The sequence below is a fragment of the Engystomops pustulosus genome, chromosome 4, assembly GCF_040894005.1.
Source record: "Engystomops pustulosus chromosome 4, aEngPut4.maternal, whole genome shotgun sequence".
Lineage (NCBI taxonomy): Eukaryota > Metazoa > Chordata > Amphibia > Anura > Leptodactylidae > Engystomops > Engystomops pustulosus.
This window is the reverse complement of record NC_092414.1, coordinates 137,066,867-137,081,272: the sequence shown is the minus strand read 5'-3', so window position 1 is coordinate 137,081,272 and position 14,406 is coordinate 137,066,867. Positions and strand designations below refer to the sequence as shown.

At 40.2% G+C, this 14,406-nt stretch overlaps 1 protein-coding gene across 9 annotated transcripts in view; it reads left to right on the top strand.

Annotated features, from left to right (window-relative positions):
* The window catches only part of SBF1 (SET binding factor 1), a 54,642-nt gene that overhangs the window by 14,831 nt on the left and 25,405 nt on the right, over window positions 1–14,406 (top strand). For 5 of the 9 annotated variants that reach the window (XM_072147593.1, XM_072147589.1, XM_072147587.1 and 2 more), the window contains exons 2-10: window positions 6,831–6,916; window positions 8,073–8,204; window positions 9,884–10,006; window positions 10,215–10,325; window positions 10,536–10,559; window positions 12,982–13,087; window positions 13,183–13,315; window positions 13,793–13,901; window positions 14,103–14,216. In XM_072147593.1, the coding sequence (XP_072003694.1) occupies window positions 6,831–6,916; window positions 8,073–8,204; window positions 9,884–10,006; window positions 10,215–10,325; window positions 10,536–10,559; window positions 12,982–13,087; window positions 13,183–13,315; window positions 13,793–13,901; window positions 14,103–14,216 (938 nt within the window). The remainder of the gene's footprint in view (window positions 1–6,830; window positions 6,917–8,072; window positions 8,205–9,883; window positions 10,007–10,214; window positions 10,326–10,535; window positions 10,560–12,981; window positions 13,088–13,182; window positions 13,316–13,792; window positions 13,902–14,102; window positions 14,217–14,406) is intronic. The other 4 variants (XM_072147588.1, XM_072147596.1, XM_072147592.1 and 1 more) reach the window with 1 other exon arrangement.

Below are 14,406 nucleotides of genomic sequence, written 5' to 3'. Positions count from 1 at the left end.
AAGGTAGGGCAGGAATAGGACATGCTCTATTATTTGCAACTAACACATGGGACAGAGGAAAACATGACCGTGGGTATGAACTTCTAGCAATCCATGGGAAAGTGTGCTAGCCATTGTGTGTCTGAGGTTTTACTGCTGTTGGTGTGCATGAGGGATCATGTTGATAATTGATGCATAGGCTCCTGAGTCATGATTCTGGCTGGGTATTACTGCACCACCATGATGTTCCCTTTGGCTAGTATAGGCTGCAGTAGTGAATTCATAGTCTATGTCAGTGATGGCGAACCTTTTAGCAGCCGAGCCAAAAAGCAACCCAAGACCAGCCTTATTTATCGCGAGGTGCCAACCAAAAATTAAAGCAGTAACTTATTGCTCCCTGTTTTTCAACAACTTTCAATCATATTGGCCTCCTAAGTATGAAAATATGACTGAAAGCAGCATCTTTTACGTTGCTTGGAACTTCAGGAAGATTATTTGAGTCTTGTCTGATGTGCTGGGACGATGGCCCGGGTGCCCACAGAAAGAGCTCTGAGTGCCAGTAGGTTCGCCATCACTGGTCTATGTAAAGTGAGATGCTTCAGATGGCTTTTGAGTGATGATCCTGGTTGGCACCACCATGACGTTTCCCTTGGCCAGTACAGGGCGTATCTCCTGCAGCACATACTGAAACTGGTTGCAGAGAGTTAATTAACTTTACCGTATGGAGAGCCTGTTGAACTTGGCCCTGAGAGGATCCTTATTTTACCAACTTCACTTCCTTGGCGCATTATCTGGCGCAGATTTGCCACACCTCGGCCTAGAATGGGCCTGGTTAGACTCTCTCCATTCTGTTCCATCACACCTCTATTTTAGTCCTCCTATGTTTGGCTTTTGTGACTCCTGTGTGACTAAAGTGCTTTGATTGCATTACCTTTTTGTAAGTTTATTCTTGAAAATAATAAAAACTTTAAACATGAAAAAAAAATGAAGTGCTCCAACCATTTAGGACATACATATCGTTCTGTCTTGGTTGTGGCTTTTAGTTTCAGAGACGCTAACAACATTGATTCAGCTACAGTAGAAGCAGCTAAAAGTATCCAATATATCAAGTCATAGAAGGATTACTGAGTGTCTTCCAGCAGGTATGCTTGTGAGAAGTAAGAACAGATCCTGCTATTGTTGCTCTCCTTCCCTGGAAGCGCCTGTCACTATTACAAAGCTACATTGTCTTTCAGAAGCTATTTTTTTATTTTTACATAGAGTACATGGTTATCCCTCCCGCCCCCTCAGCACTTCTTCATGGTCCTCCACCTATTTAGTACCATTTCTTACACTGACTTTCTATAGTATCCAGATGTACCTGCTACCTGTGCACCCCCTGTAAAAGAAAAAAATATGGAAAATTCTAATTTATTGTCCTCATGCTGCTACCAGAAGCTCTCCAGAAATCCAAAAGTATGGAAGTGGTTGTTGGGTTTCGTAGCCGGTTAACACGAGGTTAGTCAGTCACACATCTATCGAGTTAGCTGTGTCCTGGAAATATATGCCATCTCCTTCCTCAGCAATCCTAGGCTTTTGGAGTGACTATTATAATACTATAATATTTCAATCTCCTCAAGTCTCAAAAAAAAAAGTTTTATTTTTTATTTTACCAAAAGATGAAGTTGATTTACTAATTCTAAGTACATTTTTTCAAACAGACTGCACCATTAGCTAAAGTTAACATCCTAGATAAGAGAGAGTAAAATTCAGGTGACACACTGACAGCCAAGGTGTATACTTATCCCTGTTATGCGGATTACTATATACTATCTCAGGGAGCTTAGGTGTACGGTTAACCTCCTTGGCTTAGGATAATTCTCTCACTTGAACGCTGTACAGCCGGGCATGGACCTGTTTCCCAGTATCCTCCTGTCTTCAGCTTATTGCTGTATGATTGTTTTTGTAAAAAATCTGGCTGTAGCACAATGATATTCGATAGTGCTTTACAAATAATGTCAGTAGCTGCACACAATGCTGTAATCATGATTGAAGGAATATAGTGATATATGATGCAAGGAGTAACTGATTAACGCATTGACCATGTTCACACACACAACACACTATACCACACAGGTACATGTGTGCTAGCTTTGATAAGCACAATGAAAGCGCACTGTTGTGTTCCACATATGCAATCGGTAACCACCACCCGATGTCTTGTATTGTTGAACTGCAAGAAACCGGTTGCTGGTTACCTATTGCATGCGCTTCAATAGAAATACATATGCAATCAGACTGTGGCATGTGCCCTCTACGCTATCATAGTGCTACTAAATGATCGCACCCTCAGAGTGCAGTTGTGAGTCATGACAGAGCTGCCTGCTTGTCATGTTGGCATGGCCAGCACAACAGTCGGCGATGACCTAAAAGAGGACAGCAGTCAAAATGTTTTTGGTACAGTCCTCTGAACTGAAGAAGAAGCCATAACAATTGGGCAATCCTGGGTAAAACATAGGGGGAGATTTATCAAGCTGCCTAAGAATAAGATTGTACTTAGTTGCCATGGCAACCAATTACATCCCAGCTTTCATTTTACCAGTGCTCATGAATATTTTAAAGCGGAGCTGTATTTTGTTGCCATGGGCAACTACGCACATTCTTACTCCTTGGCAGCTTGATAAATCTCCCCATAGTGTTCTGTTATTTAAATGATGATATGTATGCTGCATGAATTCTAGATGGATAAGACTTTAAGGGCATATAGTGGCAGTAGTGACAAAAGGTTAGCTTATTTTCAGTGTCCTGTCCAGGAAAGTATACTTGGAAGCGATTTGTCGCGTTCTTGGACCGTTTTTAAACACACTGATAACGTATGCATTTTTGTATGTTTACCATGTGTTTGGCTGGTTTTAATCTGTTTCACAGCTGCCTACACTTCTAAAAATGATGCTAAATGGGTTCAAAGCAGCCAAACCCATGGTAAACATACAAAAACGCATGCGTTTTTAAACGGACTGAAAATGCAGGCACACGATGTGTGGGAGCACCTTAAAGTCCTAATGATGGAGACTCCATGCAAGGCAGTCAGGTTATAAGAGCCAGACCACTGCCGATCTCAAATGTACAATGTATTCTAATCTTGTTGGTTTGAAGAGGTTTTTTTTTTCCTTTATATACTATTGTAATAACCTTTGTATTGAACGTTTGACAAGGCTGAAACAGTGGATTTCATTTGCTATATATAGATTATAAATAATTAGGGACACCAGATTTTTACTGCCATGTATATTTGTCACTGACAATTGAGCAGCTGGGACACGCAAGGCATTTCGGGATGAGGAGAATTTGCTGTCTGTTTTACTTGGTAAACATCATGTCATTTCTGACTCCTCTTTTCTGTTACTGGTTTCCTGCCTGAGGGCTGGTATGAGCTCCACTGCTGAGCAGGACAGAATGCAGGATGGGGGATGTACAGGAACCTCTGGGGGGCCCAATCCCTCTTCCTGTACAGAGCCTGCCGCTAGTTGTGGTGATTGTCCGCTTCAGACACTCGTCTTCATTCTTAGAACGCATTCAGGAAGCGTGTATGAAGAGAGCGCTACACAATCACTAGGCTCACTACCAGTGCACATTTGTGGAAATTTGTGTATGAAGTTGTTGCTCCGTTATCAATAATTTAAACCCAGCTACACAACCTTGTACAACATTTGCCGGCAGTTGTATCTACACTATATTTCATTACAATATTTAGTACATATTATGGTTTCCTTTTTGTAATCAGGCCTTTCTGCCTTTTATAGAATACTTTTTCACCACCTCCAGCATCTGTCACCTCCACATTGAGTAACCAATAAGCTTATTAAGCTTTCTAGTGTCAGGTTGGTGGTCCCAGGTTGGAGCGCCAGCTTAGTACCTCCCTCCTGATACGCGGTACGTGGTCTAAGTTGTATATTAATCTCCATAGCTTATGGCACTTATTGCTTAGAAGTGGAAACTACTTATGCTCAGAACACTCTATATATTCGATGATCAACAGCTGGTGTGGCTGCCTGGTGTCTGACCCTCTCCACACTGATCAACTACTGAGGGTGCATTCACATGTGGCGTTTTGGTTGCGTCAAAAATAATTTATGCAAAAGAGGGTGTTGAACAATATCACTCAAAATAATGTAATGTAGTTCCAAAATATGGTGTGAACTGTCAGGGTAAAACCAACAAATATAAAAATAAATAAAATTAAAAAAAAAAAAATCCAAGTTGGATTATAAAACCTGGAATGGTGATGTAATGGTGCTGCAGGATAGCGTCTTATTTTGTGTGTGTAAAATATTGCGTCTTACTCTCTTGACTCCTTTCCTAGGCCATCAATATGTAGAAAATGGTTTTAAAGTCTGCTGTTTTATAACAGTCTGCAAAATTCAAGGTGTGATCTTGCCCTTATGTATATGCCTGTCATGGGGACTGAGAGCATTCATGTGTAGAAATGACTGAATTGTGTATGGGCTGCCATTCCCCTTATAGGAAACCTACCACTTCCGATGGTGGTTGTAAGCTGCAAATGCCGTGCACCAACTCAGGGTGAGCTGGTGCCCGCGCTTATTTTCGTTATGTTATTAAACAGATGTAAAGCATTAAACCAAAATAAGCACCAGCTCAGCCTGTGCTGGTGCACAGCATTTGCAGCTTATAACCAACATCGGAAGTGGTAGGTTTCCTTTAATAACCATCCCCTTAATGACCTGTGTGGTGCCCATGTGCCATGATGAATCAGAGTTTTATCTGTTTTACGATGAGATAATGAGATCCAGAATAACAGGCTCTGCCTGGGACAGTCGCATCTTGCGGGTGACAGTTCTGGCATGGATGTCACACAGTTTACTTCTAGCAGAATATAATGCGGAGCAAAATGCTACTCACAGGGTTGTATCAAAAAACCAGACTTGTCGTGGGACTCCTTCACTACCGTCAGTGGGGCAATTCTATGCCTCTTGGACAGAAATCAAGTTTAATAATCAAAGTAATTAATTTTTTTTTCACATTGTGTCACTTCTTCATGAGTTTTTACTTGTCGTTGGTTTCCTCAGAAATGACAATTGATAACTGCAGCCTTTCTGACTCGTCTAGAATTACACTTATGTTAACGTTTTACGTTGTTTTACTGTTTGTAAGTTTACTGGGAATCAGGGGTTGTCCTCCATAGGGTCAAGTTCTGAATTTCTTAGTGGCTTATTCTTCGACAGACTCCATTTTCAACAGCAGAGTTGACACAGGCACCCTGCTTGCCTTTTATTGGGAATGTACAAGAGTAGCTTCCATTTGGTACGACATTATGGCATTGTACATTGCTTTGTACAGGGCCTCTATGCAACAGAGTCCATAAATGACCAGGTTGTATATGTTAAAGTTGAGAAGGTTTTTCTGCACTATTTTATTGGTGCAGTTAGATCACTCTAACTCTATCTTACCTCCATCTAGTGAAATGTAGGGGGATGCATTAGACAAATTCCGATGGATGGAGGACTTAAAGCTGTGTTCACACATTGCGTTTCAAGTGCGCTACAATCTGTTTCAGATGATTACTTCTCTACTTTACTTCTTCTCTGCTTCTCATGACTACGTATGCTATTCTTGATATGTTAAGAGTCATGGATAGTATGGCTTCTTTTTAAGTTGTCCATGGGGGCCACGCTTCTATAGCTACTACATACCTTGACTTGTATAATTCTATTGTATAAAACTTTTACTAAATACATTCCACCTAAAACCCTGCTGACCACAAGGCTTTTATTGGTATTCTAACACAGCTTCTCAGCGCTAAAATTGCTTTGGATTTATTCACAATATTAAGCAGGGTGTCTCTGTATCAGATAATGTCTGCAGAAGCGGTAGTGGTTTCTGACACCTGAGGTAGTTGTAATGAATCATCACCGGAAGCCGTATCTGTATCCTCTGTGGCATCAGCTGCTTGTGCACAATATTGTGTGTGCTGATTATTGGAAAGGCTGCTTACTGAATATTGTATTCATCTGGTACTGAGTGTTTGCTAAATTCATCAGATTATCAGCTTTTAGTGTGAATGCTTATCCCCTGATGAACAGCGATAACCTCCACTTATTGGGGCAGATTTATGAAAAGTGTGGTAAGGTAAGACTGTGCAGAGTTAGATTAGACAGTGTAATACTGCACAAGATCCATATAAATGCCTTGTGCTGGGTGATAATAAGTACTTTGCACTTATTAGTTGGCTTAGTTTACGCCAGAAATCTAGGACAAAATTCAGTCAGGTCAGCAGTATTTTTGGTGCAATGCAATGACTCCTTTCATAATTCACTCCCCTTTTGTAGAACTAGTTGTAGGAGTGCCAGAAAACTGTCTAAAACCCTTGTGGTGGTCACAGTTTTTTAGTGTCGTAGGCAGATTAAACCTCTCCTATTGTATGCAGGCCTCCTCCCTGAACACCAGAGTCCACCTATAATGAATGTGTGTGGATATCCTTGCCACGCCCTTCCAACTACTGTCATCATTGTCACCATCTGATATTTGTGACCAACACCTTTAAGTAACCAGTCCGTACACAATTTTGTAATGTAACAATGTTCAGTTGTACACAAATATTATATACATGCATGTGCTATTTTCTTCCTTTCTGATACTCATCGGTTTTCACTGATGCAACCTTTGAAGTACAGTGAAAACAACCCAGACACACAGACATTCTTGGCACAGAAGAAAATCAGCCACATTTATGTGCATGTTGCCTTATAGTATAGCTGCATGGCAATATGTTTGTTAAATCTTTCTTTGTGATATTTTAGGAACTATTATGCTTGGTTGCAATGCTTGATTCCAATTTATTCTTCTCTCTTTAGGCAGCAGCATAGGACAGGGCAGGATTCTTCAACGGTTCCCAGAGAAAGATTGGGAAGATAATCCCTTTCCCCAAGGCATTGAACTTGTAAGTATTGTATCCACATAAAACAATTTAAATACAAACTCAGCATTTTCAAGATTATTAAGAATTTAATGCCAAATATTCACAATATTCTGCCATTATTCTGCCATTATTTCTCTCAATGTGCCTTCTTACATCACCAAGTTGCTGTGTAGTGTTAAGAACTAAAACACTAGTGTTCAAGACCCCCCCCCCCCCAAGCTCCGATCCTCACAGGCTGTCCATGATTACGCCATGTTCATTATGTCTGGACACATCCTTGGTAAAATTTAAAGCCATAGATTGTGACATCATCACTGACAGTCTGCAGGGGATTGGGCGCTCACCACAGGAGCTGTGGATCCCCCCCTGCAGTTTTCTGCACTTGCCCAAATCCATACACTGGAGATCGAAATTAGAGAACAAACTATTTCCTAAATATTTTAATAAATCCTATGAGTAAAATAACAGTTTTCAAAGAATATTTCATAAATTGTATATATTTTGAAACACAGAATAAAAATGTAAATTATTTTTTTGCAAAAGAATACTGATCAAAAATAAGAGAACACTTTCAGATACATGCAAGTTGTTGGTGTTACCTGGTGCCAATTTCCTTCATTATCTGACAAACCCTATTTAACTGGCTGCATAAGTGTGATGCAACACGTCCCGTTTATGGACAGTTTTAAAGCACGCGTTTTTAAACAGACTGAAAACGCATGCTTTAAAATGGTAGTAGTGAGAGTAGTCTTCTTTTCAGTCTGTTTAAAAACGCATGCTTTAAAACGGTAGTAGTGAGAGTAGTCTAGTTATGTCCTGTAGCCGCAGATGTGCTTAAGTAATTTAAAAGTAAAGGTCTGTAAGCTTCCTGCTGACTGTTGTAACCTTCAGAAAATTTTGTTATAATTTTTCTCTGTGCTACAGTCATTGCTGTTCTTTACATTTGATCATCACGTTTTTTGAAAAATAAAGGTTTTATATTGGTATACTTTGGTTATTGTGTCTCTCTTCTAGTGTACCACTACCAAATAAAATCCATCAAATGTTGATCAATGGAGATTACATTATTTCTGAAAAAAAATAGTGATCATAAATTGTTCTCTAACTTTGATCTCCAGTGAAAATAGAAAACCTCTTTAAATGATTTTTCTTCTTTTTATTTTTTGCACTAACATAGTTCTGTCAGCCTAGTGGATGGCAATTGTGTACTGAAAAGAATCCCCCAACATTCTTCATCGCTGTCCTAACGGACATCAACTCTGAACGTCATTACTGTAGTTGCTTCACCTTTTGGGAGGAGTGTGCTCAGGTAATAATTATTATTATTATTATTATTATTATTACTTTTTTACCACCACTGAGGCTACAAAAAAATTAGAGAGAATATATAGGTCTTGAATCCCCATTCTTATTGCTAAACCTAAAAAGAAAAACATATTATTGGTAGTTAACCTGTGTCTTAAAGTGCCTGATGTTTTAAAATGTAAAAATAATTATCTTGCACAATAAAAAAAGAAAGAAATCATCAAAATGTCTGACTCGCTGCTTACACAGCTTTGTACTTGGAAATATGAAAAAGTTGTAGGTGTCCAAAGACTTAACTTTGATGTACTGATCCAAAAAATTAATGTGCAGAAGTATAGGTAGGGACCTGGTATAGCTGGGGGGGGGGGGGGGGGTGTTAGTGGGGCTTGGGAAAAAGTCACCCAAGTGGCCCCCAACCCAGGTACAACAATTTTACATTGGTGTACCTGGGTACCACAATATGGTGGTAGATGCTTTTCCTGTGCTGTGCCCACATATGCAGGATAGTGGTAGTAGCACTTTCCTGTGCCCATATACAGGATGGCATTAGTAGTACTCTGATGTCCCCAAATATACAGGATAAGAAAAGTAGTACTATTCTGGATAAGAGTAGTAGTACCATGCTGTGCCCATGCCTACACTATAGGATTAGTATCACTGTGCTCTGCCCACATAATGTAGGATAGGAGGACTAGTATGTTCAAATTAGGACACATCTGCCCTGTCTCCTTCTTGATGTAGTGCTGCGTCTTCGGGACCTTTATAGGACCAGCAGGTCCTGGAAGGTGCACAGTTATCCATGTGTGTTGAAAGTCTGTACACATGCATTACTAAGGAAAGCTGGACTATGCCAAAATCACTGCATCAAAGCCATGAGCAACCACCCCCTCTGCCTCCCTGGTAGGTAGGCCACTAGTGTTGTGTCATTATGTAAAAAAAGAAAACGCATGAAATTTGGGATTAATGGGATTTTTTTTTAAGTGAATTCCAGCAAATAAATGGCTACATCGATCACTTAAAAGGGACTTCTCACAGTGGTGCATTTTACAGTTTTACAATTGGTGCTCTTTTGTAACCTTGTAAGTGTATGTTGTGAAGATGCCATTATATCGTCACAGCTAGATTTGGTAACACAAAGGGGCAGATTTATCAAGCAGTCTGAAAGTCAGAATATTTCCAGTTGCCCATGGCAACCAATCACAGCTCAGCTTTCATTTCACCAGTGCTCATGAATATTTTAAAGGGGAGCTGTGATTGGTTGCCATGGGCAACTGGAAATATACTGACTTTCAGACACTTGATAAATCTGCCCCAAAATGTTTGATGCAACAATTATTAGACAGTGACCACTATATTTACCAGTGTGAACAGGACCTATAGGTCACGCGACTGCTTCCTGTATACCGTAATTTATTACTTTATGTTCCCAAAGAACATATTTTTCCAGTATAGTGTATGGATGTCTGATCTCTTGGAACAGATATACCCAACTTCCTGATCAACTTTGGTTCATTTAAATGTTGTAGTTAGCACCATAAGTCCCATAGAAGTGCAAAGAGAGTTGGCCAAGCATGTACGTGGCAAGCCCCCAGCCTCGTTGATATTAAGTTCTGTAATTGATGTAATGACAACCACTATCCATATGCTTGGATTAGTTATTGACCTTACTTTTACCTTTTATAGAATGTTGTTGACCAGCGAGATGGTGATGCTGAGGAAGATGCCCCATTGCCATCTGCAACTCAGCTTTATGCTCCCAAGACTCTTGTACTTGTTTCAAGACTGGATCATCCAGAAGTCTTTAGGGTGAGTGTCCTTTGCTTGAGAAAGATTAACTCGCTAGGTATGCTACCATTACTTAATGCATAACATGGAGATGTATGTAACAGTTTACACCCTTCATTTACTCACATTGTATTATATCATTATATATCATTATGCTATACTGATAATAATTGTTGGTGCCTGGAATGTCTGTAATAAAATGTTGAAATTGAAATATTTTTCCCTGTAGGACTCCCTAGGTCTTATCTACACCATTCACACTGATGGTCTCAGTATATCCCTGGAGAATGTTGTTGGAAATTTACTTACTTGCACTGTCCCCGTCACTGGAGGCTCCCAGGTCAGTGTAACACAAGTCATTTCATTATCTAATTTCTTCCTATGGATCTCAGAATTCTTGTTTGCTGAGGAGAAAATAGTTTAAATAGTGGACGGGTCAGATGACACCTGAGGCAGTCCGCTTGTCTGATCTTGTCATGTGTTCAGTATGAAGCTGGGCTCTTCAAGCTTATGCATCGCTTTGATTCCATGTTAATTTTTTTCCTCCCAGTCTGACGTGGAGCAGGATGGCATGGTATGCATATATATTCATTATAAATGCTGACACGCTGCACAAAGCCTGCTTATCCTTTCCCATTACCTCTATGGGGAGTTCCTTTCTGTGGTTGTAAAAACAAATACAATTAAGTAAATCAAAAAATCAATACTTTATCACCAGTACTGGCATAATGATTTACTACCTTTATAAGTAGAAAACCGCCTTTGTTTTCCGTTCTGCCAAACTGGAGTGCATAATTTCTCTGCATAATTGCTATGTAATACTACCATTACTACTGCAGAGAAAATACTGGTAGAATGATTTACATTTAGTACAGTAACATAGTCCGGCATCTATTTTTCTTGCATCTTCCTGATTTATGGAAGTCGGTTCTGACTTGGAGAAGCTTCCCTTTTATAAAGGATCAGTTTCACAGTCCGTTAAAATGACTGCCATGCACTCTGATCTATTAAAAAGTCTAGTGCTGTCTTCTTATTCACTGATGTGTGGTCCACCGCTGGCCTTAATGCGGTTAGATATTGAGACTTGGGTTTGTGCCTTGCTTTTTTTTGTCTTTTTGCTATTTGCAATTTTTATATCTCTGGTTGCCAGTTACGTGAAAGTAATTTCCTTCTGTCTCAGAGAGCGGTAACACTTTCATTATCTGAGCCACAAACCTCCTGGGCGCATACCCTTACACCATTAAACAAAATTGAGATTCTGCTGCATGTTTTTAATCCTTGGCGGACATCAACATTTTCATTGTGTCACAAAGAAGTGAACATTTTTTTTTTACAAATCGTTGAATACAATCTTATAGGAGACCTACAATTTGGAATACACGAACTCAGTGGTGGCGAACCTATGGCACGGTGCCAGAGGTGGCACTCAGGGCCCTTTCTGCGGGCACTCAGGCCATACCCAGAGAGGACTCCCGGTATCTTTCTGCAGTCCCAGATACCCCATGACTTGCTGTGCACAGAGCTATTTTAAAGTGAAAGTGCTACCTGGGACTACTGGGGGAGTGGGAAGGTGTGGGCACATCTGGATTATCATTGTAGCTCCTGCTCTGGCCCTGACAATTCTTCCTGTTTATGGGACCCTGGAGGGAAGCTACAATGATCATCCAAATTTCTTCTATTTTCTGCTATATTGGTGTCCTCAGGGTGCTGATATGAATGTGAGCTGTGACAGAACAGGGAGTATGAATCACAAATTCAATTTCTGTGTTGGCACTTTGGTAAAAATAAGTACGGTAGGTCTTGGTTGTAGGCACTCGGTCTGTAAAAGGTTCACCATAGCTGGACTAACTGATGGTAGATTCCTTTCTGTATTCTAAGCACTGCACTGTGCTTATCTAATCTTTTCGCCCCATCGAACAAAATAAAAACTTCATCTTTCTTTTATGTAAGTGAACTTCAGAGGCTACTGGGCGTGGGGTAGTCAGGCTAAGCGCCACTATTCGGTTCTGCAGCCCCCACATATGTGCAATAACTTCTGGCTCGTTAACGGCTTCTCTGGAGCATGCGCAGAACTTCATAGAAGAACCGGAAGTTATTGCACGTGCATGAGCTGAAGAACGCCGGGGGTGGGCATGGAGGTAAGATTTCTGAGGCTACAGAGGCACAGGTAGCCTTATCACCCAGCGCTTGGCCAGCTTACTCCACACACCGCAGCCCCTGATGGTCATTTACATTAAAAAATGAAGTTTTTATTTAAATAGAGAGAAAGATTAGATAAAGACAGTGTAGGGCTTAAACAGAGAAAGGAATCTACCATCAGGAAAGCCTCCGTGCATTCCTTGTGGTAGGTTTCCTTCAATAGTGTTTGTACAAAGCACTGGGGACACAGCACCATGAATATAGACCCTGAGACTCCTCTAGGACGGCTGTACCCTCTCCACAGATTGTAGGCTTTCTTTTCTCTCTGGCACTCTAGGTAATATTGCTATTTTCTCACAGTAAGTGGCATGTGCATAGATGGCCACCATGTTTGCAATGCTAGAGTGCTCTTCTCAGGCTTGGCAGAGAACTGGCTTCCAGTTCCATTTATTATTTCATGTAGTGATCATAAAACTTTGCTTCATAGGATGAGAACACTGAAATTGTATTTTAATTAAAAGCATTTACAACTGAATGAAACATATAGGATGAGATTCCATACTTTGTTAACCTAAAATTTCATCTTGGATTGTAAAAGGCACAATTATTAATCTGCCATGTAAGGAGATGAGCACATTCTGCCATGTGGCTACTTAGTTACCTAAACATTTGTTGTATACTTTCTCCTTCCACTTTCTTAGCTTTGTACTTCTTTGTCACATGATTCCATCTTACACTCACTTAGTCTTTTATTGCAGTGTTTTTCACAATGAATTGCTGTGACAAAGAATTATCAATGAATTTGCTTGCTATTTCAGTATTTACTGATGAATTATATTTCTCTGGTATTCCTGTAGAGAACAATATCTCTGGGAGCAGGAGACCGCCAAGTGATCCAAACCCCAATATGTGATTCTATTCCCATCAGCAACTGTAGTGTAGCTCTGTTATTCCGCCAGCTTGGTAAGTAATCATATGCTAATTTCTTGGTTTTGTTAATATAATTATTTTTATATTTTTTTGTATTGTTTCATCAATTACATTTTGTTGCTTGGCAGGAATTAGCAATGTATTGTGCCTGTTCTGCGCTGCTCTTACTGAGCACAAGATCTTGTTTCTTTCTCGGAGTTACCAACGGTTGACTGAAGCCTGCAGAGCTCTTCTGGCTATTTTGTTTCCTCTCAGATACAGGTAGAATTTTTTTGTACTTGCAGTTACGATATCTACATTTTTTACACAACAGCAGTATCTTTTCTATACCTTAATATATCTGACAATTTTTTAGTTTTTTTGATATCTTTATTCAGATTTTTGCTTGTTAAAAATAGCAACTCCAACCTGAGTTGTTTCCTTTTAACCCTAGGCCTGATGCACATGACCGCATGGGGTCAGTGATATGGCCACATCACGGCCTCTGTAGAGGTCTATAGCACGTGGTCACAGTGCAGTGAGCACGCTGTGTAGATTGAAGTGACTGCCCGGTGAAATATAGGACATGTCCCATATGCTGTTTTTGGGGTGGGGTGCGGGGTGCTCACCCCTTTTCCCTCCTGCACCCAGCTGTTTGCTGTAGCTTGGGTGACCATACACTCATATGCTTGAGGCCTTTATATGCATGTGATGTGATTTCACTGGATTGGCTTCATCTTATTCTGTTTTATTTTTCAGTTTCACATATGTGCCCATTCTCCCTGCTCAGCTTCTTGAGGTTCTTAGCACACCAACACCGTTTATCATTGGTGTAAATGCCCTCTTTCGGTCAGAGACCCAGGATCTGGTAAGAATTTTTTATAACTTTATATTCTTGATTACAGTATGGTTTCCAGTACAATCCACTTATTGTATATGTTTCCGTATGAAAATTCACTATTTCTGTGCTTCAAATACACTAGCATGTCTAATGGATATTTTCACTAATGGTATTTTATGACATGTTTAATAATATTTGTTTTCTTCCCAATTCTGCTCTTCCCTTTAGCTTGATGTAATAATTGCAGATTTAGATGGTGGCACTATAACTATACCAGAATGTGTCCAACTTCCCCTTCTACCAGAGCCCTTGATCCATCACACACAAGAGGCCTTGTCATTGGTGAGAATCCCTCAATCTAGCTGCAGAGCATTCATTTTCCTATTACTTCAATGGTTACATGTATTCAATTCAGCGGTAACGCATAATTAAAGAGACCAGCTCGCAAAATGGTGCATCTGACCATAACCTGACCATAAGCTGGAATAGATGCGGCTGAGCAGTGAGCTCTACTGCATGTTTGACACAAACG